At 38.6% G+C, this 25,481-nt stretch overlaps 1 protein-coding gene across 5 annotated transcripts in view; it reads left to right on the forward strand.

Moving 5' to 3' along the window:
* Positions 1–25,481, forward strand: part of GRXCR1 (glutaredoxin and cysteine rich domain containing 1) — a 306,510-nt gene that overhangs the window by 253,508 nt on the left and 27,521 nt on the right. For 2 of the 5 annotated variants that reach the window (XR_003520589.1, XR_003520591.1), the window contains one exon: positions 3,306–3,437. Coding sequence is in view for 1 of the 5 variants with exons in the window: in XM_027597683.1 (XP_027453484.1) it covers positions 3,306–3,548 (243 nt within the window). In the remaining 4 variants the exon portion in view is untranslated. Of the gene's footprint in view, positions 1–3,305; positions 3,549–25,481 lie in introns of those variants that run through there. The other 3 variants (XR_003520594.1, XR_003520592.1, XM_027597683.1) reach the window with 3 other exon arrangements.

Below are 25,481 nucleotides of genomic sequence, written 5' to 3' on the forward strand. Positions count from 1 at the left end.
TTCATGCATTTCCTTTCCAACGCTTAAGAGTTTGTGAATATATCTTTATTTATGTAACTTTTTTTAAAACTATGAGCTTCAGATTGTGAGGGAATGATATTATTTGCTCACCGTTATATATCTAGTACCTAGCACTGTGTTTAGCAAATAAATGATTCTAGTAACTGAATGAATGACTAGCAGTTATTTTAAAGGGACATAATCCCAGTTTCTCTGTCAAGTCAAGCTGTCAACATGATTGACTGGGGCTCCTTAAAGTGTAATGTGCATCCAAATTCCCCAGAGGACTTGTTAAAAATGCAGATTCTGATTCAGTAGATCTAGGGTGAGGCCTGTCATTCTGCATTTCCAACTCATATCTAACCAGCTGTAGAATTTGGTTGTAGATTGGAATCTCCTTAGAAGCTTAAAAAAAAAATCACAATTCTGAGATTTCATCGTTGGTGATTCTGGCTTAATTGTTATGTACTTGGCCGGGGCTTGGAGGATCTTTAAAAACTCCCCAGTTTAAAACAAAACAAAACAAAACAAAAACACCCCACAAAAAGCAAACAAACAAACAAAAAAGCCTTTCCAGTTTATTCTAATATCCAACACTCTCGGAGATCCACTGATTCCAGGCAAAGCTCATCCTTAACAGGAGGTAAAGGGATATTTTCGTTGCCCTTTGCATTAAACAGCATCCAACATGGCCACCTGATAGGGGTCCATCTTATTACTATTTTTTAAATGCATATCTTTAGAGACACACAGCAAAGCGGTACCTACCATTTGTTGTGTGAGCCAAGAGAAGCCCATAGGAGTTGGTTAACACGGCAGCAGAATGGTCCGATCTTAAACTCTCCCACCTCTATCGGGGGGAAACATGTCTTATCAAATATTCGGAAGTAAGTGTAGCTATTGAAAAAAGTGGAACATTTTGGTAGAACCAAATGCAGTTATAGCAGCCTTTGCAGCCGGAGGAACAATGCATACTTACTCACATAATAGCATCAGAGAAAAGAGAACTGGAGTGCACTTCCAAAAGCTGCAATATTTGTAGTGAGTTTCTTGATTCCCTACTTGCCCATAACCATGAACCTGAAGACGAGCCATAGGCTCTTGGGCATTTGGTTTACTTTCTTTGAAGATCAGTGCTTTTTAATCTAAAGCATAGTAACAATCCCCCTTTCTTGTCATTAAATCCGCTGACTGCTGATTATTTCCACTGATTTATTTTTGTTTGTGTGTTTTTTTATTATGTTATGTTAATTACCATACGTCATTAGTTTTCGATGTAGTGTTCCATGATTCATTGTTTGCATATAACACCCAGTGCTCCATGCAGTATGTGCCCTCCTTAATACCCATCACCAGGCTAACGCATCCCCCACCCCCTTCCCCTCTAGAACCCTCAGTTTGTTTCTCAGAGTCCATAGTCTCTCATGGTTCGTCTCTTCCTCCGGTTTCCCCACCTTCATTTTTCCCTTCCTACTATCTTCTTTTTTTTTTTTTAATCTTAAAAATTCCCCAGTGTGGAGTATAATCTTTTGCACTGGGTAGCTGAGCACAGTAGTACATGTCAAGCCCTACACTAGCTGTTTTCATAGTCTTGGTTACTTAGTCTCCTCAGCAAACCTGTTAGGCAGATCACATTTTACAGATGACAAAATTGAAGCTTACTAGTTGACTAGCTTCTGTGAAACACACAGATGGCCAGTGGCAGAGTCCAGATATATCTGATGCTCTCTCCACCCCGGTGTTAGTTAACAGTGTGTAGGCCAAATTTGGCCTTCAAATATATTGGTCCACATGGTCTCAATACATTTTTAATGAGGTGCTGCCATTTAGAAAGCAGAAAATTTCCCATAAAAGTCCAGATTTCAAGCTTATATTCAGAATAATCATGTCTAAAAAAGGTAAAATAAAAAAACTAAAAAAAAAAAAATCCTATCTGACAATATTGAGTAACATGCCTGCCAGCCTGAATCTTGCCTGAACCTGAGTGACATTTTCCTCTTTCAGCTGACTTTCTACCCCTCACTAATATCTCTTTTACTCCTGGCCTGGCCCAACATTTTATGACACCGGTTTGGCCCCTCCAGGTCTCTGGGTTTTCAGCTTTGCCTCTGAACTCTATTGAGGGAAGAAATATATTTTATCATCAGGAAAAAAGAATGACCTCTTTCTTGGTGAGATGGAGACCATTGCTTTGCCATCTTTATGACTTAAGACCATTTTAGGACTCTATATTTGCATCTGGTGGACTGATTTCTTTGAATATAGAGTAGTGGATTCTACTTTCTGATTCTAGTATTTTAGCTATTTGGAGTGGTTTCCAGTCAAAGTTTTGACTTCAGAGGGGTTTGTAAGTTGCATGGTTGCATGGTTGTGTTGCAACAGCCATAGCCCCACGAAAACTCATGGATCACTTGGACTCATGGTATAGTGTATTCCGTTTAGTCTCCTTCAAGGAAGACTGTGGTAAGGAAGAAGAGGATCTTCCCTAATGTTGTCAGGGCCTATGTGGTCTGGATCTAGTAGCCCTGGGCAGGTCGTCCCAGGAATGTAGTCACTGATTTCTGATGTAGCAGGAAATACAGAAAGCAAGATTCACACACGGGAAGACTTCTCCTTGGTTTTGATAGTTGGTTGCCTCTGTTCCCATGTATCTGTTTCCTTGTTTCCTTTCTATGCCTGACTCTGACCCACAGCCCACTATGCTGTTGGTTTCTCTGTGTTCCCCGCATCAGTCAGTCTTTGCAGAGCCTTCTCATTGCATGTCGGAGCCCTGTCGCTCAACGGAGTGCAGGCACATATGCTGTGCTACTGAAACCTCAGAACAATCCTCTGATATACTTCTTTTTATTCCCAGGAGATTGTGGCCCAAAGATAAAGAGAAGGATTTTCGAATGGTTAAATACTAATCTTGACTGTTCTGTCACATATTTCACTTGGGTTTAAGAGGCTGATCTCATAATTGAACCATGTCTACAGAACATGAGAAAGATAATTCAACCATTCCTTATTTTACTACATGGCATGCCATGTGAGACATCATCGATTTTAAGATATGCCGTTATTTGATATGCCACTGAGAACAGAAAAAACACTGTCAAGTAAATTATGTCATTTAAATTATGTTGATTGTTATCCCCTTCTGAAGTACAGATTTTCTAACATAAAAATACGTCTGAGGATTGACAAATATGGCACTTTAACTTTTATTGCATGCCTTTAATGTAGAAGACACTAAAATGTTAATTGTCTCAATAAGATGTAAGAAAGTAGATGAAAATATTTACACTACCATGTTCTTCCTTCAGCAACCATCAGCTGACCTAGAATTTGACCGTGTAGTGATTTATACCACTTGCCTTCGTGTGGTACGGACAACCTTTGAAAGATGTGAACTGGTTAGAAAGATCTTCCAAAACCATCGAGTAAAATTTGAAGAGAAAAACATAGCTCTGAATGGTGACTATGGAAAAGAGTTAGATGAGCGATGCCGACGTGTTTCAGAAGCCCCTTCCCTCCCTGTCGTGTTCATCGATGGCCATTATCTTGGGGTAAGTACTCTGCTAAGGCAAATCTTTTTTTATTGAACCCAACCAGTATTGTTAGAAGTCTATAAGCCTATGACAAGGCGACTTGCAACATAACTCCCAGGACATTTGTTATTTTTTTTGGAGTTCAGACCAAAGGGATTGAGGCACTCATTTCTATCCCAAATGATGTGTTGCTAACAGTGTTCATCCCTACAGAAGCATGGTGAGATAAAATCCACATGAAATTGCCTTTTTAAGTAGGAATATGTTTTTCACTTGTTCGGTTGACTTGAGTTTTGCATTATGAAGCTTGACATGTGAGATAAAAACTATTTTTTAGTGCACACAAGAAAAAGGGAGTATTTATAAGATACACATTTATGAATTCTCTTATGCCCCATTATCGAACACTCAGTTTCCTACCTAATGAAACTAAGATGGCAGTCCCAAAACGAAATCAATAAGAAATGGGGCCTGGAGCCAGAATTTTACCTGCCTGTTGTTTAAAATTATTCTGGATTTTGGTAATTTGGCAGTGTGAGACACACATTTAGGCTTACAGTAGCAGAGAAGGGAAAACTCCCGAGCAGCAATGAAACATGATGCCTCCTTTCTCTTTGAATAACACTGTTAGCCTAATTAACCCCCATTGATCTATGAACACACTCAATCACTAAGAAGCCCAAGAAGAGGGCTCTGGAGAGTGCACTTTCGAAAGAGTAAGAACAAAGAGCCAAAGGAGGCCAGCGGTTGAGGGGATGGGACTGACTCCCCCAGATCAGTTATCAGAGAACAAAGAGCTGCCTTCAAATGGCAGATGGATATTTGGATCTTGGCTTTGTTTCACATTTAGTCTTAGCCTTCAGTTTTCAGAGATGGTTAGAAAAAATCCAGAGCAGGAAATGCTCATGTTTTGTTACAGGGAAACTGTTCGGCTATCCTGTCTAGAACCATCGCTGTTAGAGGCAGCCTGTCATCTGATGGAAAGGTAAATGCAGAGAAGCCATGATTCACTAGCTTTGCCTTCTGCAATCTCACTTTAAACTTGAGTTGGACACAGACTACATTCCGAAGCAGAGGAATTTTGATTTGAAGCATTGAGCCTCTTTCATTATATTTCCACATGTACCCTTAGGTCCCAGAAAGCGACAACACTGACAGTGATAATAATGATAAATTAATGATAATAGTAGTAATAATGTTACTATACTGTCCTCTCAGCTTTACACATTCATCTCATCTAATCCCCAGGATGGCCTTAGAGAATACCTCTCTGCTCTACTCGCTGAGAGGCAAGACAGCCTTGTTTCAAATTCCTGCTCTGATACTTCTATGTGATTCTGGGTAATTTATAAATCACTCTGTGCCTTGGTTTTCTCATTTGTAAAAGGAGCATGGTAATAGAACTTTCCTCACAGACTAATTGTGAGGATTTTACCGTATATATAATATATAGAAGTGCTCAATTCCTGTGCCTGGAACAAAGTATGTTTTTAATCAATAGTAACAACTATTATCCTTGTTTTGCCAAAGAGAACATTAATTACTTTGCTCCAAATCACATGGCTCGTCAAGTGACAGGGCCAGGACTCAAAGTTAGGTCTGACTCCCCAAACCCCTGCTTTTTGGCACATCACCTCAAATAAAGGGATCTTTGATACTTTGTTTGCTGAATATGGTCTTATGCCTAGGACATGTTTTGGCACAAAGTGCTCAGAAACGTATGTTGAATGGTTGTATGAATGATGCTATACTGTTCTCTCACATTCTTTCCTTCTCTCCCTATGACATTCTTCCACCAGGAAAGGATCTGATAAACTCACTCACACCAGGGAGAAAATCACTGATAAGGGTTGTGGTCATTTGCCTTTTAACCCTGGCAAAATTCTTCTGATGATGTAAGATATTATACATTGTAGAATTTTAATTTCTGTGAAACTGCCCAATTAAATTTTGTGGGTGACTGCCTCCTTACACAGGTGTAATATGGTTGGCCTCACCTGATACGCTGCTTTTGGCCATACTTAATCTTCTTCCTTCTTCTAAGGCAATCTAACAGGCAGTGATGCTATTTTTCTTTCCGTTCGATGGGCAGAGGCAGAGGGCAACAGACAAAGGGGTGGGGTGCAGATTCTTTCTCAACTCCTTTTTCTCCATGATTACTTTATTACCACACAGTGGCCTAGAGAAGGAACGATCACACAGGTGCTACCTTGTTGCTTCTGCAATTTGAAGCTAATGCCCCAAATCTGGAAAGAGACCGGAGACAGAGATTTTCTTTTCCTCTTTCTTTTTTCTTAAAAAAGGAGAATTACTTCGAACTCTATAATTCAAAATGGACGTAAGCACTCCAGAAAACAACTTCTACAACAGTTTCTCCTTCTACTACAAAAATGCCTTGATTTTAAATTCCAGTGCACAGTTGTAAATGGAATACATTGCTGGACTCATAGAGCCTTTTCCCTGCAGTATTCATTCATCTGAAATGGAAGGATGCCCTCTGCTGGGTTTTGGCACATGGTGAAGCATAGTTTTTAGGGAGGAAAAGAAGCTGACGTTGGTAATTTCCTTAACATCTGTGATGTTTTAAACAGTCACATGAAACCATTTGATTTAGTTTAAATTTAGATGAGTGAAAAATCAAGATGTATGCATCATCTGTGCAATACAACTTTTTTAAGGAGGGAGAGGGGGAACCAGGGAGGGCCAGAGAATGAGGTAGATAGGGACAGAAATAGGCCTATGGAGGCAGTGAGATGGGATGGGGCGAGCATGAGACCATTTTTGGGGCTCCCTTATTTTCCTGCCATCATTGTCACCAGAGCCAGGGATGGGTGGTACCAAAGAAATTCAGTTATCTTCAATGAGGGGAAGATCACAGAGTTCAATGGGCAAGAACAGAAGAATTGAAGAATGCTGAGCTCTTTTTTCCTGACAACTCTGGTTCCCAGCCAAACTTCTATGTAAAGATGGAAGCAGTGAAATAGTCAAGGGAAAGAAATTACTTTAGAAAACAAATCTCCACTGCCCTGGAATGCTCCATCGGGGGAGGAAACGTCAGTCAAGGAGTGGGGGGCTAAGAGGGGTGGACGGTGGGGAAGCAAGTTCAACTTGAAGCTTGCTTAAAGCCATTGTCCTGTTGCTTTGGCATCAGGAGATCTTTACACAAGAACATTGCATTCTGATAGTTCGGACATAAATTATCTTAGAAATTCTAGTAGGAAGTAGGTTAGAAGTACTGTCTTGATTCTGGACCAACGATAAAACTTTACGGTAGAAATCCATAAAACCCACATTGGAACTGAGCTATAAAACATGGAATGAACTAGAGTGGGGACTCTGGTAACAGAGAGGACTAGAAGGGCTATGGATCTAGACAGGTGTTTTAAACTAGCTGATATTGAGCTGTGACTGCTTGATAATTCTGTATTCATTGAAAGTGCAGTTTTTTTTTTCCTTCAGTTTAAGAATGAAGGAATTGTTATTGAGCGCAGGTAGTTTATACATTAGAAATATAGACTCTAGGCATGTGTTTAGGGACAACTTGCAAAAATTCTCTGCAAAAATGGGCCACCAAGGAAGCCTCTGCCACGATCAGGAAGTGGTTCACTCTAGAAATGCTGTCTTTGGTCCTCTCCAGAAAAACAGATGATTTGTTCTCTGCCCCTTTTTCTACAAAATTCTGTTCCTAAGTAAAGTCTTGGGTGAGTGTATCTGTAGTTGCTGAATCTGTCACATATGAAAACAATGAGGGAAAATGGGAAATGTGGTTTTTAGCTTTCTAGCCTCTACAGTACAGGAAGACATTCTAGAAGGCGATCAGATTGGTTACTGAGTGAATCAAACCATAGTATCTGCCAGATATGCTGTTTTCATTTATTTTTGTTTTGTTTTAATCAGATTATTGAAGTACAATTTATATATAATAAACTGTATCCATTTAAATTATAATTTGATGGGTTTTGGCAGATACTCATGAATCTATCAACACATTTGAGATCAGAGCATTTCCATAACACCCCAAATATTCTTCATGCCATTTGGCAATCTCTTCCTCCAACCCTAGTCCCTTGGTGGTCATTGATCTTTCTGTCAATATAGTTTTCTATTCTTCTAATGTCTTTGGTTTTGGTGTCAGGGTAATGATGACCTCATCAAGTGAGTTTGGAAGTGCTCTACCTTCTGCAATTTCAATTTCTCATTCTCTTTATTGCTTGGTGTAGAGCATTAAATCATTTGACATCATTTCCTTTTATGTGAAGGACTTTTTATGTGCTACTATTGTAGTGTGGGTCTGCTGTAGATAAATTCAGCATTTTTATGTCTGAAAAGTTTTTATCTCATCTTTGTCTTTTACAGGATATTTTCGCTAGGTATAAAATGCTAGGTTTAAAAAAGTTTTTTTTTTTTTTTTCCCCTTTCAATACTTAAGAGACATTGCTCCTATGTCTTCCCATTTATATTACTTCTGATAAACTATATGCTGTTATTCTTATCTTTGTTCCCTGTATGTGTGTCTTTTCCCTCCAATTGCTGCTTTTAAGATTTTTCTTTTCGGGTTGCCTGGGTAGCTCAGTAGGTTAAGCATCTGCCTTTTGCTCAGGTCATGATCCCAGGGTCCTGGGATCCAGTCCCACATCGGGCTCCTTGCTCAGTGGGGAGCCTGGTTCTCCCTCTGCCTGCCGCTCGCCTTGCTTGTGCTCTCTCTCTCTCTCTCTCTCTCTGGCAAATAAATAAATAAAATCTTTAAAAAAAAGATTTGTCTTTTCATCACTGGATTTGAGAAACTTGATTATGATATATTTTGGTATAGTTTTTTCATGTTTCTTTTGCTCAGAGTTCATTGAAATTCTTGGATCTATAGTTTTTTGGCTTTTTAAAAATAAAATTTGGAAAACTTTTAGCCATTGTTTTTTCAAATATGATTTAGCCCCCTCCCCATTTTCCCTTCTTTTCAGAGACTTTACTTACATGCATATTAGGCTGCTTGAAGTTGTTCCATAGTTCACTTATTTTCATCTTGGATTGTTTCTCTTGTATGTCTCCTAGATCCCTAATCATTTCTTGTAAAATGTCTAATCTTTTGTTAATCCTATCCAGTTTATTTTTTTATCTCAGGCATTAAAATTTTATCTTTAGATATTTATTTTTTTATAATATATTTTCCACGTCTCTACTTAACATGTTCAATATGTCTTCTAGCTTTTTAAACATATGGGATATAGGTATAATAACTTGTTTTAATCTTCTTGTCTGACAATTCTAATACCTGTGTCAGTTCTGAGTTGGTTTCAAGGGATTGATATTTATCTTCATTGTGAGTCATATTTTCTACTTTTTTTGCCTGCCTAGTAATTTTTTTATTGGATTTTGCATATTATGAATGTGACCTAGGTGGGTTAAAGTATTCCTTGTTGGAATATTTTTGTATTCCTATAAATATTCTTTAACTTTTTGCTAGGATGCCGTTAAATTACTTGGAAAAAGTTTGCTATTTAGGGTTTTGTTTTTAAGATTTTCTAGACAGAGCCAGAATACTGTTTAGTCCAAAGCTAATTATTCCCCAATGTGGAGGCATAATATTGTGGGATCTTTATCTAATGTCCCATTATAAGGTTTTCCAGTCTGGCTGATGGGGACAGACATTCTTCTCAGCCCTATTCCTAGGTACTGTCCCTTTTATCTTTCCAGGTTCTTTTGCCGGACTTCAGTAGTTTCCTTACATGCATGTGCTGATCAGTACTCCACTGAACATAGGCTGGGCTCTCTGCGTATCTCTAGAGGTCTCCATGAAGCTCTTTACTCTCTAGTGCTTTGTCCTGTAAACTCTAGCCATCCTAGTCTCCTGGGTTTTTAGGTTTATTTCCTCAACCCAGGGTGTCCACCAGGTTCTGCTTGGACTCCCCCTTCACCTCATTTATTTCCTGCCTCGCATAGATCATAGTTCGTTGCTGCCTAATGTCCAATATCATGCAGACGATCCATTAAAAGTCTTTGTTTGTCAAAGTGAATCAGCAATTGGTCCACTTTTAGGCAATATAAGAAAGTAAAGTGGAATTTTCAGGCTGGATGTCTATGGTAGTTGTGAATCACCTTCTTTTCTGAATGACAATGATTCCTTTCTACACACAAAATAATCCCTAAACAAAAAACAGCAACAAACTCTGAAGCCTTAAAAATTGGGAGTTTTACGGTCTTTTTTCTCACATAAAAAATGTACGGGAAGATGCTTTAGATAGGGCATAAAATTCATGATTTCACCTAGGACCATTTTCTGTTTTATAGTATTGCCATTCTTAGCACGTCTTCTATCTTTGAGATGTCTCGAAAGTTCAAGGTAGTTGCTGAAACTCTAGCCATCATACTTGCATTCCAGGCAAGAAGGGTCTGAGAAAGAAGAGAGGAAAGAGAAGTGCATTCTATCTAAAGGAGCTCCCTTTTAAAGAGTTCTTCCAGAATCCCACCCAACTTCCATTTGCATTTTATGGTTCACCTTTTATTGCAAAATAGGCTGGGAATTGTGATCCTCCAGAGGGACACATTGATACGTTGAAAAAAAATCAGATTTTTTTTTTTTAAGAAGAAAAGAGGAATCATGGATATCAAGTAGGTGGTTGGTGTTTGCCACACTAAGCAAAACTCTTTTTGAGTAGTTGACTAGAATAAACTCCTCCGGGCTTTGTGTTTCATACTAATTTTTTCCTTGAACCAGACAAATCCCTAGTATATTAATGAGGGCTGCAAAGATGGTGGGAGGACTAGTGGAGAATCTTTGGTAAATTTGGTTTCTTTATGGGAATGTGTTATGATATGAAATAATAACTAGTGTTATAAACCATCCATGTAATCAGTGTAAAGTTAAATGTTTTGTTAGGTTTTGAGACTGTTCTGTTTTAAACCTCTTCAAAATATTTACCATGTACATATAAGAAGTGGTTTTTGAAAAGATTTTATTTATTTATTTGAGAGAGAGAGAGCATGCACAGAGGGAGAGGGAGAGGGAGATGCAGACTCCCCACTGAGCAGGGAGCTTGATGCAGGGCTTAATCCCAGAATGCTGAGACCATGATCTGAGCTGAGGGCAGATGTTTAACCAACTGAGCCCAGGTGCCCCAAGAAGTGGTTTTTAAACATCGTATTCTTCTTTGAAAATCTGATGAAATTACAGACCTTCTCATAATACATGTATACAATCTTCTTTACAATATCAGGGCTTCCTGAGAATTTATCCCTAGGTGCCTAACTTTTCATTAAAAGGAGTGCTTTGGAGATGGTGCCTACTGGAGTGTACTCCACTTCTTTGTTGTCTTTGAAGATTTTATTTAGTAACGTGACCCACTTCATCACAAGTAAGTACAATCATAGCTCATTTTGATATTTTAGTATTTAATTATGGAATCGATGAATTTAGATCTTTATCTTTTCTTCTTCTTCCTCTCCTTCTCCTCCTCCTTCTCCTCCTCCTCCTCCTCCTCCTCCTTCTTCTTCTTCGAAGTCATCTTTATTCCTTTGTGGTCATTTCCTTGATCATTAACAACCTCATCAGAGGTCTAGATGGAATGAGACTCTCCTGAACTTTCAAATCTACCCCTTTTGTCTTAGATCTTATTTGTAATAGACACAGTAAATGTTTAATCTTCAAGCCTCCTTCTTCAAAGTCATGAAGTATTTGTTCCTGGCTGTTCACTCTACTTCAGAAAGCACAGGGATGGAGAAGACTGAAATTTAAGCCTTAAGTCAGGTTTTTGGAATTTAAATTAAGCAATATTTTCTTGTGTGATTGCTTCTTTGTCCTTTCTTCCTGAATATCCGAGGGTAGTTTTTATTAGCAACAACAATGACAATAACAGTAAAGGCTAACTTGAATGGTATACTCTACCAAGCCTTTTGCCTGCTTTTTCTCTTTTACATTGTCAAATAGTACTGTGAATAGTACATCATCTATCCCACCCCAAATTTTGTGCCTGAAGAAAAGTAAGGCTTAGAGAAGTTAAGAAACTGTTTAAGTACCTCCAGATCACAAGTGGCATAGCCAGGATTCCAATTTGGCTGTGTCTGACTCTAGAGATTGGACCCTTTAAAATGGAGGCTGCAAAGTTCTTAACCCTCATCTCCATGGCCTTCAACTCCACTCTTTAGCAGCATATTCACACCCTGAATTACTTTATCATTTGAAACCGCTCCACATTCAAGATCTTGAACTTAGAAACATCCTGCTGTGGCCATGACTTTCTGCCCTTCAGACTATCCCCTCATCTCCCTATTAAACTTGCTCTACCATCAATGATATTGTTTGTCCTTTCCCTTTTTTCACTTCTCTCAGCTTATAGTGATAATTTTGGTTCCACTTGTTTCCCTACCTTACTGTATTCAGGAATATGATAATACCTAGTTTGTTATCACCTGCTGAAAAAGCTCTGTTAAGCTCCCACGTTTGTCCATTCCCAGTCCCATGCAACCCCCTTCATCTGTTTTTCCTCTTTTGCTCCAGTACAACCCAGGACATTATTGGAGAAAATCTCAAAGTCATAGCAAAGAAGTCTCCAACAGAGTTGCATTATCAGCATTATCAACATTATCTAGGCCCATTATCTCTTAATATCTTGTTGGTTTTCTATTGCAGTCCACATAAGCAACTGCTCCAATGCTTTCTAATTTCACCAAACAGAAGTCCCATTGCCATCTCCTGCTCCCTCTTTATCACATCCATTATTATCTTTCTCTTTTTCCAGTCTTCAAGTCTATTTGTAGTTCCAATCTTGTAGGGTGTTTTAATTTTTTGCAGATATTTTACTTCAACATTAAACACACACACACACACACACACACACACACACACACACCATAGAATGATTCCTCATTATTAGTTACTTAATTCAGTTCTCTGGTTTTGATTAGTGACCCCACGATTTTCCCAGTCGCTGAGACTCAAAATCTTAGTTTTCTTTTACTCCACCATCTTTCTCTTATGCATATCTGGTCTCTTGCCAAGATTTGCATTGTATCCTATGGGTTCTTCACTTTCACATTTTGGGAGCTCCTCCTGGAAAATAGGAGTAGCAAAGGAAAGTGGAAGCAGACAGCTGGAATAAGTTCTTTTTCTTGCTGGTATGAGTGTTGGTCAAGTTATTTACTCTCTTTAAGAGGAAAATAGTAGGGGTGCCTGGGTGGCTCAGATGGTTAAGCAGCTGGCTTGGCTCAGGTCATGATCTCTGGGTCCTGGGGTCGAGCCCCACGCTGGGCTCCCTGCTCAGCGGGGAGTCTACCTCTTCCTCTCCCACTGCCTCTCCCCTCCACTCGTGCTCTCTCTCTCTCTATCTCTCAAATGAATAAATAAAATCCTTCTAAAAATTTGCAAGATGAAAACAATAAAATACCTACAACATTAGGTATTTTGAGAATTAAATGAGATGAAGCATAAAAACTCACAGTACCTGTAACCTGGTGTACTCTAAGTCACCCTTTGATAATATTAGTCAAGCAGAAACTTTAGAGAAAGCTTATATTTAGGATGTATAGGTGGAAAGAGACGGAGTGAATGAAAAAAATTAAGATAGGGCTGGATCGATAAATCATGAGAGGAGAAAAGGTGGAGTATCATTCTGAGTCTGTCCTCAAACATCAGTGTCCAAATGGTCTGATTCATGGGGGCAGGATGCTGCACAGCATCTGAGATTCTGGATAGTGGTAGTGTTTTTAATATGAAGCGGGTATTAAGGCCAAATGCTATTCAGTTTCACGTGAGCTGATATATGGGCTATTAGAGATATTACATCTCCGTTCATGACACTTTTCCATGAATATTAAACATAATTATTTAAATAATGTTATATTTGTTCATTTTAATACCAGGTAAGTTATTAATGTTTTTAATAATAATGCTATCTACAACATATTAGTGAGATTTTTTTAATATATGAGGTTTGGAAATTATTAGCAACCTACATATTTTCTTGGGATGAAACCTAAGAGTTATATATAAGAAACTCTACACCTTAATTATTATTTCCTTACAGTATGACACTGATTTTTCTCTTTTTAATAGTAAATCCAATTTTACCTTTATTCAACTCAGAAAGCATTTTGTTATGTGAAAATGCCAAAAGGTGACATCCGATTTATTCTTTATTTTTAGAGCAAAGCTATTCCATTTAAACACGTGTGCCCAAGTAAGGGGAGAAGGGTGAAGGAATTAATTTCTTACATTCTCCTGTTAGCACCTCTCCTTTCTCATATCCTCTCAGATCCAGACCAAGTTGGGATAATAGTGGGGCAATGATCAAGATGAGGTTGCAGAAGACTTACTTTATTAGATTTTGTAAAGACAAATGTAGATAGGTGCATACAGAAGTGTCACACAGAAGCATAGAACCTTGGATTTAGAAGGAACCTTAGATGTCAGCTTGTCTATAACGTTTCTCTCAGTGCAAGAATTCTTTCTGCAACATCCTTGGGCAAAGATGAACAACCTTTGAACACGTCCAGTGACAGCAACCGCATTGTGGTTCAAGGCAACAAATTTTATTCTAGCATCCCTTTAAGTATTAGAAAGTTCTGCCTCTAACTTCCTTCACTTGTTGGTCTGAGTTCTTCTACCTAGAACAATGCAAATTCAAACTGTTCCCTCATCCATAACTATAAGTTCATGTATAAAAGTGTTGGCAAGTTTTCTCCATGGTTCCCTTAACTTTTACTCTTACCTCCTGATTCTCTGAACTTCCACATCCTATTATTCTCCTTAGGACACAGTCTAGTCTTTAAGTGCAGCACCCAAAACTAGAGCCAGTCTTCTAGATGATTATCTCTGTGAACATTATCTCTATTGCTCTATTAATGGAACTTACATTTACTTTAAGCCTCTATGTCATACAGTTGATCATATTGAGTCTGAGGCTACTTAAAATCCTTGTGTAACTTGGTCCATTGACCAAATCTTCATCTTCAGCTTTGCTGATTTGTTTGGCTCTCATCTTATTCTTGTAGAGGAAATGCAGAAGTACTATGATTACAGTGTTTTCATCTCATATTTTGGGTGCTGCTCTTAAATCAATGACATGAAGAATCACATAGCCGTAAGTACCTTGAAACCTGTTTATGCGCTCTTCAACTTTCACTCCAAAAACTTAAGAGTCAGTTAAAGAGAGAGCTTTGGAAACATGCAGGCATTAAGTATTTTGAAATTATAGGCCCAAGGAACAACTTCATCCATATACAGTCTTTCCTTAATATATATATCCTGGCTTTGTCATTTCACAAATTTCAATGCATTGTCCCACTTGACCAAGACTTTGCCACCTTTCATTTTGCCTGCTGTAATTCTCTGTATGGTGGGATACTCATAAAGTGTCTGGTAGGTTCATTGTTCAGTGACTTGCATAATCCATCAAAACCTGAGTCTTGAATTTGGTGCTATGGACCTAGGCACTGTGGAAATATAAAATAGTTGTGTCTATTTGTGGCTTGGCCATAAGTTAAAAGAGGACACAGAGCATGCCACCTAATAAAGGGTTCTAAGAGCCAATTTGCCTGTATCTCAATTTAGATGTAAATTGCTAACTATTCCCAATCTGATTGAAAAGAAAATATATTTGTGCATAATCAGTGCTTTCTTATTTGGATTTAAAGACATAATGTAAGCATTTAAGATCTTTTTTTAAATCTTAGAGAATGCAAGAAAATAATGTACCATTCTATGACTAGGTGACAGTTAATAGAAATTTTAATGAGCATCCATTTCTAGTAGAACTTGAAATCAGTATCTCACTAAAGAAAAGCTTTGGTTGGTAATGAACTGTATTTCTGTTCTTGTGAGCATAGAGATTTAGTGTCCTCTCAACCACCAGAGGGCTCTCACAATATAAGAAAATACACTGCATATACAATAGAATAAATGAGCTCAATTAAAGTTAAGTGTCTAAAATATATGGATAACAGACAAAGCTTCAAATCCAGATTTTCTTTTAGGAAAAGAAAAAAAAAATTAGCAGGAACAATTTTAAACTGACTATTCAAAAACTTAAATGTAATAAATACTTTATACTTTGGGGGCCTAACCCTAAATCAAACATTATTACCATTCATTTATATTTTGAATGGAAAAAAAAATAAGAATAAAGTACATGTATTTTCTCTGAGAGTTTCTAGCCCTTAGGATGTATTTTTCTATAAACATCGTTTGTTACCATGATATTTATAAGATATGTTTACAACCGAACAAATATCTCACACTAGGATTTGACAAAGTAAATAGCTCCTGAAGTGGCAGGCTTCCATATGCTCAGGTAGGATTATGATACATTGTGTTGTGTGTGTGTTTTTTTTTTTTTAAAGATTTTATTTATTCATTCATGAGAGACAGAGGGATAGAGAGAGAGAGAGAGAGGGAGAGAGAGAAGCAGAGGGAGAAGCAGGCTCCCAAGGAGCAGGGAGCCCGATGCGGGACTCGATCCCAGGACCCTGGGATCATGACCTGAGCCGAAGGCAGACGCTTAACCATCTGAGCCACCCAGGCGCCCGTGTGTTTTGTTTTTAATCACTCCTTGCACTCCCAGCTTGGTTGAACTCAGCCCAAGATGCTTCTCTCTCTAAAAACAAAAATTAAGCTAAAGACTTGACCATATGTTTGGTCCTGGTGGTGTTTATTTTCTGGATTAGATTCAAAGAATCAATAGAATGAGTAAAATGAAGCAAAGTCTCTATCTAAAAACGAGCCCTGAAATGCTGATGCAAAAGCTGCACCCTGCGCTTCCTCTTTGGGTGTAATGACGTCCCTCTTTCGGGAAGTCAATAAGGTTTGGTGGCTCCATGGGCCAGTGCTCATCCATTTACTGTGGATTTCAGCAACTCTCTGTGACTCCTATGGCCTATTTGAGAATCTGAGGAAGTGAATCAAAATTAGTGATAACCAATGTGTTCTCTGTGGTCTCCCAGATTCCTTCAGCCTTTCCTTAAGGGGCACCTGATGAGTAGTGTGAGTGGGAAGGATTTCAGGCTCTCCTCGGAATACCAAACTACACCCTCCAATCCACACATTTTATAGTATTCTACCTATGGTTTCTGTTGAAATATTTGAAATAAACAAAAAGGTTCAGTTGAGGAACTTGGAAAACACAGACACAGATGTCTAAAGTTCCCTTCAGTGATTTTGCATTATTTGAATTTTTCTAGAACTTGGGTCACATTGCTAATATGCAGGGTGGGAGTCATGATCTACAGTAGGTGGGGCAGGTTTAGATATGTCTCTTTGCAGGGCCTCCAGGCTATCATAAATGTAGTCATCCTGAAAAACCTAGAAGGAATAAAGTGAACAGTCATGGAGCAAACATTGGGCACCCTCTGTGTACAAAGCACTGTGCAATGTTGTAGGGATTCAAAGATTTTAAAAGCACAGTCCCTGCCATCTAGGCTCAAAACGTAAGAGGTGTGTGTGAGGGGGAGAAGGAAATGAGCATGACATAGGCTAGGTCACCCTAAGCTAGTTGTGCTAAGTGCTAAGTTCATTGTAAAAGTTTAGAAGGGGAAGAGAGACATATTTCAATCAGGGCAATGAGGGAAAGTCCTAAGCAGGAGACAGCATTTGAGCGGCGCTTTGCCAAATGTGTAAGATTTTAATTAGAAGCGGTGGGAATGTGCTCCTAATTCTGTGACGCATGTGTTCCTAGCATAAAAGATTTCTAGAGAGAAATCTAGTGTAATGCCTAACTTGTGAACATCTTTATTTTAGAAGATATTATTTATTTATATGAGAGAGAGAGAGGGCACCAGCATGAGCAAGTGGGGAGGGAGAGGCAGAAGCCAACTCCCTGCTGAGCACGGAGCCCAAAGGGAGCCAAAGCCAGATGCTTAACCACCTGAGCCACCCAGGCGCCCCACTTGTGAACATCTTTGATTCTTTCTAATGAAGTGTGATTCAGTTTAGTTCTGGGAAAGATCTAGGTGATGAAATGCAGGGTAAAAGAATTCTAGGGACTTACTGGGTTTTCCTGAAGGAATAGCAGATCAACTTAGACCTCCATAAAATGGTATTACCTAGGGAAACCGTTTTTATGAGCTTTTTCTGACATACAGCTTAGCTCTGTGCTGATTGTATTCAGCTTCCCTGCTACCCTTGTGGCTGACAGTCAATAGCCTCGAAGGCGTTAAGAGTCCACTGAGGGCAGGAGGGTCCCTCCTTGTTCTTCTCATTGGGGTCCTCCAGTGTCACACATTTTTTGGACTGTGCTGTGCTCTGGAGCTTGAAATGACCTTAGTCTGAACTTCAGTCTTTTGGTTTAACCTTGAATGAGTCAGGAGAATTTAAACATGTAGTAAAGGGGGTGAGAAGGACCTGGGTGCTGTCTTGGCTAGGGGAATGCTTGCTGAGAATCCTGGCTCCTCTCTGGCTATCGTGTTTTGTCCCTGAGGAAAAAAGGGTAAGATCTAAATTTTCAGATTTTTATAAGTCAAAATGAGAAATAAATCAATTCCATTCTGTCATTGACTGAGAATACTGACACAGAATGACCAAATCTCAGTCCCTTCTCAAGCAAAGGATACAATAAAAATAACAATATGATTTTTCCTGAAGATTGCTAAGTTGTCTACTCTTTCACTTTGGGTAGTGCAGAACTCAAGTGAAAGGGAGGCTATTCCCAAGGAATATTCATTCAAGATCATTCTTTTCCCTGGGTTCAAAAACATTTATTTTACTTTAAAACATATATTTTAAAAATGCATTGCAATGTAATAAATTGAGGTTGAAAATATAATTGAATATTTAATTATATTTTTATTTTGTAGAAAAATGCTTGATACATTTTCCTGAACTTCCCTTTATTATTGACTAGTTCGATACTTTGTAAATGACCAATTAATAAATGATTGAGAACCTATTATGTGCTATGCCGGGCCTTTTGAAGATTTAGCAGCAACATAAACTGTGATGTTTGCATGCCAGAAACTTGCAGTAAGGCTGTGAAGACAAGCGTATATGGAGTATTCTTTGTTCCATATGGATATTTTTTCAGGTTATAAGTGCTATTGGGCATAAGAAGAGAAACAGATCAATGAAAGATGGAGTCATCTGCAAACACTTCTTGAGCTCATAGAACTTCATTCTTTCATACTCTCTATACATTTAACTCAACTTTCTGAGTGACCTTGAGCACATTAACTTAGCACCCTATATGTCAATTTCCACATATATGAAACAGAAATAATCCTTTCTGCTTCAAAGCCTTACTTTTTAGGTATTGTTTTAAGCAACGGAAATATGGAAATGATAACATCACAGTCTCTGACCACGAGGAACTCAGAGTGTGAAGGTAGACATGGCACCAAGTATGTCTCTCAGTGTGCAAGGGCAGTGAAAGAAGTATTCTGTGTCAGTATATTAGGACATCTGGAGGCATGAAGAGTAACTGCCTGAGATATTCTGGGAAGACTTCACAGAAGAGAAAATGCTTAGTTGGGTCTTTCAAGTGGACTAGAAGTTTATAAAGTGTGCAAAGGCAGGAGCAAAAACGTAGAATGTGCAAACTCACAGACATAGTAGTTTCTGAATAGTTTGGTGTGACTAAAGTATCAAATGTGTTTCAGTTATCAAATTCCTTGTAACAAGTCATCCCAAAGTTTAGTGATTTAGAACAACAATTTATCGTGTTTCACAATTTCATGGGTTGACTGCACTCAGCAGGGTGAGTCTTCTGCTCCATATGGCATCTGCTAGGGCCTCTCACTAGATGCTAGGGCATCTGCTAGGGCCACTCAACTAACTAGTTGCGCTTAGCTGCCAGTTGGGCTGGACTGCGAAGTGCAAGAACCCTTCCCTTAAAGGTCGTCATCGCCTTTTTCTTCCTCTTCCTCTTCTTTTTTGTTGACACAAAGAGTACCTTGGTGCTCTTCCACATGGCCTCTCCAGGTAGCTGTCTTGGGGTTCTTCACAGCATAATGATCTCAGGGTAGTCAACTTTTTATATGGCATCTGTCTTCCAAAAGAGAAGAAGCAGAAGATGCTGGACTTCTTAAAGTCTGGGCTCAGAGGTTCCAGAACATCATTTCCCCCCACTTCCTAAAGGTCAAACAAATCGCAAGTCCAGCCTGGATTCAAGTGAGAGGACAGACTCCACCTCTTGATGGTTGGAGTGACATATGTCTATAGGGAGAGAAGAAAGTGATGGTGGCCATCACTGCATATTATCTATCACAAATGTATATAGGGATGTAAGACTGGAGAGGTTGCTGGAGCCAGGCAATGGAGTCATTCACAGGTTGTGCTCTGTTGTATGGAGCTGGTTGGCTTCGCTTATATTCTTCTAGAGCCAGACTGTGGTGGTAGAGGGTATCAGGAAACATGCCCAATATTTTCCACCCACATTGTGAACTCCCTTAAAAGGTATTTAGAGTCTCCATAATTATAAAGTCTTTTTTTAGTGGTTTCGTATATTTTTATCATATATACCACATTATATTCATCTTTCCCCTGCTATTGAGAATTTGGGCTCAGCATTGTAGAAAATACTGCAATAAATATCTGTGTGAATGTAATTTTTATATAGTTAGACTAACTTTTTTAGAGAACTTTCAAAAAATGAGAAAATTAAAGCCAAGGGCATTAACATTTTAATGTAACTCAAATTTAGAGCAAGGAATGTAGCCATTTTAGTATAATCAGGACTTGAGCTATTGCTATTCTCTGCCTCTTGACTGGTTAACTTGATTCTAAATTTACAACTTTATTATTTTCTTCTTTTTGCTTGGATAGGACACTTTTGATGTTCATTGTGTAATTTCTTGAGTTTACCTTTTTTTAAGGAATAAAACCTCATTGATCTGAATTTACCTCTTAAAACTGTTTTCATTGCGTATGTAAGTTTGATCTGTAACATTTTAATTTTTATATCGTTAAAGTAGTTGGTAATTTCAGGGTTTTTTTTTTCTTTGACCTAATTGTTCTTTAGGAAATTTATTCATTTCAAAGAAATTCCGCCCCCCCCCACAGTTTTACATTTAACAATTTGTTTCTACTTGTACTGCATTGTGGTCAGATAATATGACCTATGAGATAGTTAGTGTTTGGAATTTATTGATGTTTTCTTTGTAGTCTAATATATAATAAATTTTTGTAAGATTTTCATGGCTTCTTGGGAAGAATATGTAACCTCCATTTTTATGGATACATATATATATAAATAAAACATTTGAATTATATCATTATATCATTCAAATACTCTGATTTTTATTTTAATCTCCTTTTTTCATCAAATACTGAGGGAAAGCTATTGTATTTTAGTCTTTACCAGTGTAGCTTCATATATTTAAATATGTAGAGACAGATATATTCATGGCTTTTCTAAAAATCATCTTTGATAAATCAGTGCTTTTTGGCTTGAATTTTTCTTGTCTTATATCACTGCTCCCACAGCCCACTCCATATCTCCCGTGGCATATTTATGTACTTTGTTTTCGTTTGCCTGTATTCTTTTGCTTAGTAATGTTGATTTAGGTATCTCTTTTGTAAACAAAAATATAATTGGAATTTATTTGACATAACCTGTGAATCTGTTTCAGTAAGAGAATTAACCTATCACTAGAATTTTCTACTTTAGTGTTGACATTCTATTTTATAGTTTGTGTATTTTTTCTGTTTTCTTTAAAAACAAAACCAAACTCGGGGCGCCTGGGTGGTTCATTCATTGGGCGTCTGCCTTCGGCTCGGGTCGTGGTCCCAGGGTCCTGGGATCGAGCCCCGCATCGGGCTCCCTGCTCCGCAAGAGGCCTGCTTCTCCCTCTGCCTGCTGCTCCCCCTGCTCATGCTCACTCTCTCTCTCTGTCAAATAAATAAATAAATAAAACCTTTTTTTTTAAAAAAAGAAAAAACAATACCAAACTCTCTTTTGTTAAAAGCACTCTGCTTTCTTTGCAGTCTAAGGAGATCAGGATGGGGATTGCATTTGAGGTATTTGCCACAGTAAACTGCCTCTTCCAAGGAGACCTCTGGCAGGTGCTTAGGGAGTGCTGTGAGTCTGAACATTGTTACTGCGGCTCAATGGTTCCTGTCCAAAAAGCCCTTCTCAGTAGCTGATGCTATATAACAGTTTCTCAGTCTTTTTATTTTTCATTATTGCCTCCTTGCTGCTTAAGTACGTATATACTTATAGAGTATATATCTTTTTCCCCCACCCTTAAGAATCAACTTTCACCCCCCTGGAGACAACCTTGTCCCTTTTGAGGATCCATACTGGACAGAGGTCTCCTGACTGCCACTCAACTCTGAATGAGCAGGTGTTGGTCAAGTGTTTGGAGGTATCTCTCACTTTTCTCCCTGGCCCATAGCCCCTTTAGTGGCAGAATCCATGGAACTTTCAGTCCTGTTTGCCCTTTCTTTTACAGCGTTTCCTTTGAGAACCTGGCATGTGGATGTTACCCCACCCTAGTTCTTATCACTAAATCACATTTCCCCTGACTCTTACATTCTGTTTTCTCTTGGGAAATTTGGTAGGGGAGGAGTTAGACCCATAGGGTTATGTCACCATCTTACCTAGAAACCCATATGGCTGTTTCCTAAGACATTTCTGGAGTACAACCATAAGCATGGCGTTCAAATGAAACTCAGCAAATGTCCTTCTTCAGAGAGCTAAATGATTTAATATGATTGATAATTAGTAGTTAAGAGAAAGAGGAGTGCTGCGAGTCAAACCTGGGATCGTCGTTTTATTGGAATGTCAATTTCTCTGCACACCAAAAGTCATACTTCAAATTAATTACAACACAGATGACTAATTTATTGTGATTTTGTGCTTTGTATATTTTTACATAAGATGTATCATGCTGCATGCTATTTTTTTCCTACCTCTGAAGACTGCCAACACTTTATTACTTGGATACATAATTGGCATAATTTCCCTGCTTTAGAACTCCAATATTAGTGTGGAGAGGAGTTGAAAATAAGATTTGTTTACATTACATTAAATACATTCATAGTGGATCATGCTATTTCCTCAGTGACCTGGAAACCCCTGCCCTGGTTTTCATCCTGGGACCCAGAAGCCCATAATGTTTAGTAGCTTGATTCAGGCACATAACGTGCTAAGTAAATGACTTCGCATTGTTCACAGCTGTGAGTACCTTCAGACTATTGAAGTGAGGTGATTGTGGGTGGGGGTAAAGTTCACATGTTTTAGTATAATTACTTAAATATAAAATATAATTAAATGGGTTTCTTAAAAAGATTTTCACATATTTTTTTTTAAAGATTTTATTTATTTATTTGCCAGAGAGAGAGACACAGTGAGGGAGGGAACACAAGCAGGGGGAGCGGGAGAGGGAGAAGCAGGGAGCCCGATGCGGGGCTCGATCCCAGGACCCTGGGACCATGACCTGAGCCGAAAGCAGACGCTTAACGACTGAGCCACCCAGGCGCCCCCACATATTTTTATAAAGATGAATATTTTTGTAGTTCTTTTGGTTTATTGATTTTTTTAAATTTCTTACATTTCTTTCGTACATTTCCGGTCTGGGGAGAAAAATAATAAAAGTGTAGTTTTTCTTAAGACCTCTCTTTTTTCCCCTCCTTTCCTTTCTTATTCCCCATTTCACATATTACACTTCATTTCAGCTTTGAAAATGGCAAATGCTGCTTTAATTAGTGATCGGATTTTCTTCTTTCCTCCCTTCTTTTCTTGCTTCCTTCCAACCCCAGTGTATTTTACCTCTCACAGGCGAAACATACCTGACATTAGAGGAACCCCTGAGAATTGCTCCTGGCCAGATGGAAGCCATTCACTTCTGTAACACCTCAGGAACACTCCCTTCGTCTTCATTATCTGTCTCCTTCCTGTTTTTCCTGGACTCCGGGTTACATTCCTTGGTGCATCTCTACCTTGAGCTGAAAAAGTGGGAAAATGTAGGGAGGATGTAGACTTTTGCTTTTAGCCTATCATGACCGTTTCTGAACAACAAGCTCTAGTTTTCAATCACTTAATTCCATCTGAAAAATATTGTTAGGCTCCAAGTAGGCTGTGCTGGATGCTGTGTACATTCTGAAGAGTGGGGCAAACATGTCATCTCTTCTCTTTCACTTGCTGATTAGCTAGTGTGGAAGAAAATGGACGAGGGCTCTGTGAGCACAGCCTTTACTTGATAATGGCCGCTATGAGAAGACGTGGCAGCAGCTTAATTACTTGGGAAAGGAGGAGGAAATGTTTTACAGGACTGCAGCAAGCATAGGTCAGTGGAAATTCACTAGGTTTAAGGAATATTGGCTGAAACTGGTTCTTGAAAGAGGGGCTACTGTTTTTGTAGATTTGCAACAACTTTTGGTCAGTTTGGATAGTATCAAGAAGGATGGAGAGGACGGGTTTGGGGCTGAAGTCATTATGCAGGAGGGTATGGGAGAGAAACAGCTTTAGGAGACAAAATAGGGGGCCCAAATGAGAAATTTTCAGTCTTTCAATGTGTTTCATTCTAGATGATATAAGGAGTTGATAGGAAATAAAGAGACAGAGATTCTAATTAACTCTACCCCAGGGTATTAGGTAATTCTAAGATCATCAGGATTCTTTTTTTTTTTTTAAGATTTTATTTATTTATTTGAGAGAGACAGAGACAAAGAGCAAGAGCACGGGAAGAGTGGCCAAGGGAGAGGGAGAAGCAGACTCCCCACTGAGCAGGGAGCCCCATATGGGGCTCGATCTCAGAACCCTGAGATCATGACTTGAGCTGAAGGGAGACGCTTAACCATTTGAGCCACCCGAGCACCCAGATCATCAGAATTCTTATGTGGACTGGTGAAAATTGCAGACTGAATGAAGGATCACACCTGTGCCTTGGTCTGATCCAGCTGCTACAGCAGTGGGGGCAGGAAGTTGTGCAAGTTAAATACCTCATTGAGTACATGCTGCCCTTCAGTTTATTCCACAAATTGTATTGAGTGCTTCCTGTACACACAGTGTTTCTCTCACAATCTAGTGGAAGACACAAACCTTAGCAGTCACTCTAATAATCACACAGTGAGAGATACGTTCTGAAGGAAAAGAATAGGTTCTCAAAGATGAGAACATTTAATAAAGTACTTCTACCCAGACTAGGGTGTTAGGGAAGACTTTCCTGAGGACGTAAGAGGGCGTGGGGCTATAAGGGTGGAATAGGTGTTGGAGAGAAATAGCGGATTAGATTTGAATTTTGAGAAGTTCATTGTTAGCTTATCCTTACATGTTACTCTGAAAGAAATTCACGATTTAGATATTTTCTTTTCTTTGACTTTTTTTTTAATTGGGAACACAAAAGATGTCTGAAACATTAAAAGTATAGAATACACAGGATTCTTAGGGAAAATACTCTGCATGATACTATAACGATGGGTATGTGTCATTATATATTTGTCCAAACCCCTCGAGTGTACAGCACCAAGTGGGAACCCTCATATAAACTACGGACTTCGGTGATAATGATGCGTTGGTGTAGGGTCATCAGTTGTAATAATGTTCCTCTCTGGTGGGGAATGTTGATAATGAGGAAGGAGGGTCTACATGTGTGGGAGCAGGGAGTATATGGGAAATCTCTGTACTTTCATCTCAATTTTGCTGTGAACCTAAAACCACTCTCGAAAAAAAATGTCTTTAATAAGAAAAATACATGATATTACTGCCTTGATACAATCATGTCCGTCTTTTCTCTAGTAGCTTCCAGTATGTATATACATATGTATATATATTTTATGGTGACATTTCACAATAAACGAACCATTTTTACTCTGCTTTTTGAAACCTAGTATTTTATCAAAGCCAGTGTTCATTTTTTCCCCTAGTATTTATAATTAAACTTGAGAATGATTTTATTACATATCATCATATCATCATGGTGACATATTTGAATTTGTTAACATATTTCCTTCTTGTTGGAAATTAATCTTTCTAGTTTTGTGGTTTGCTTTATAGGTAATGTTGGACATTAGGGAATGAAGCAGTATATATTATT

Source organism: Zalophus californianus, chromosome 2 (genome assembly GCF_009762305.2).
Source record: "Zalophus californianus isolate mZalCal1 chromosome 2, mZalCal1.pri.v2, whole genome shotgun sequence".
NCBI lineage: Eukaryota > Metazoa > Chordata > Mammalia > Carnivora > Otariidae > Zalophus > Zalophus californianus.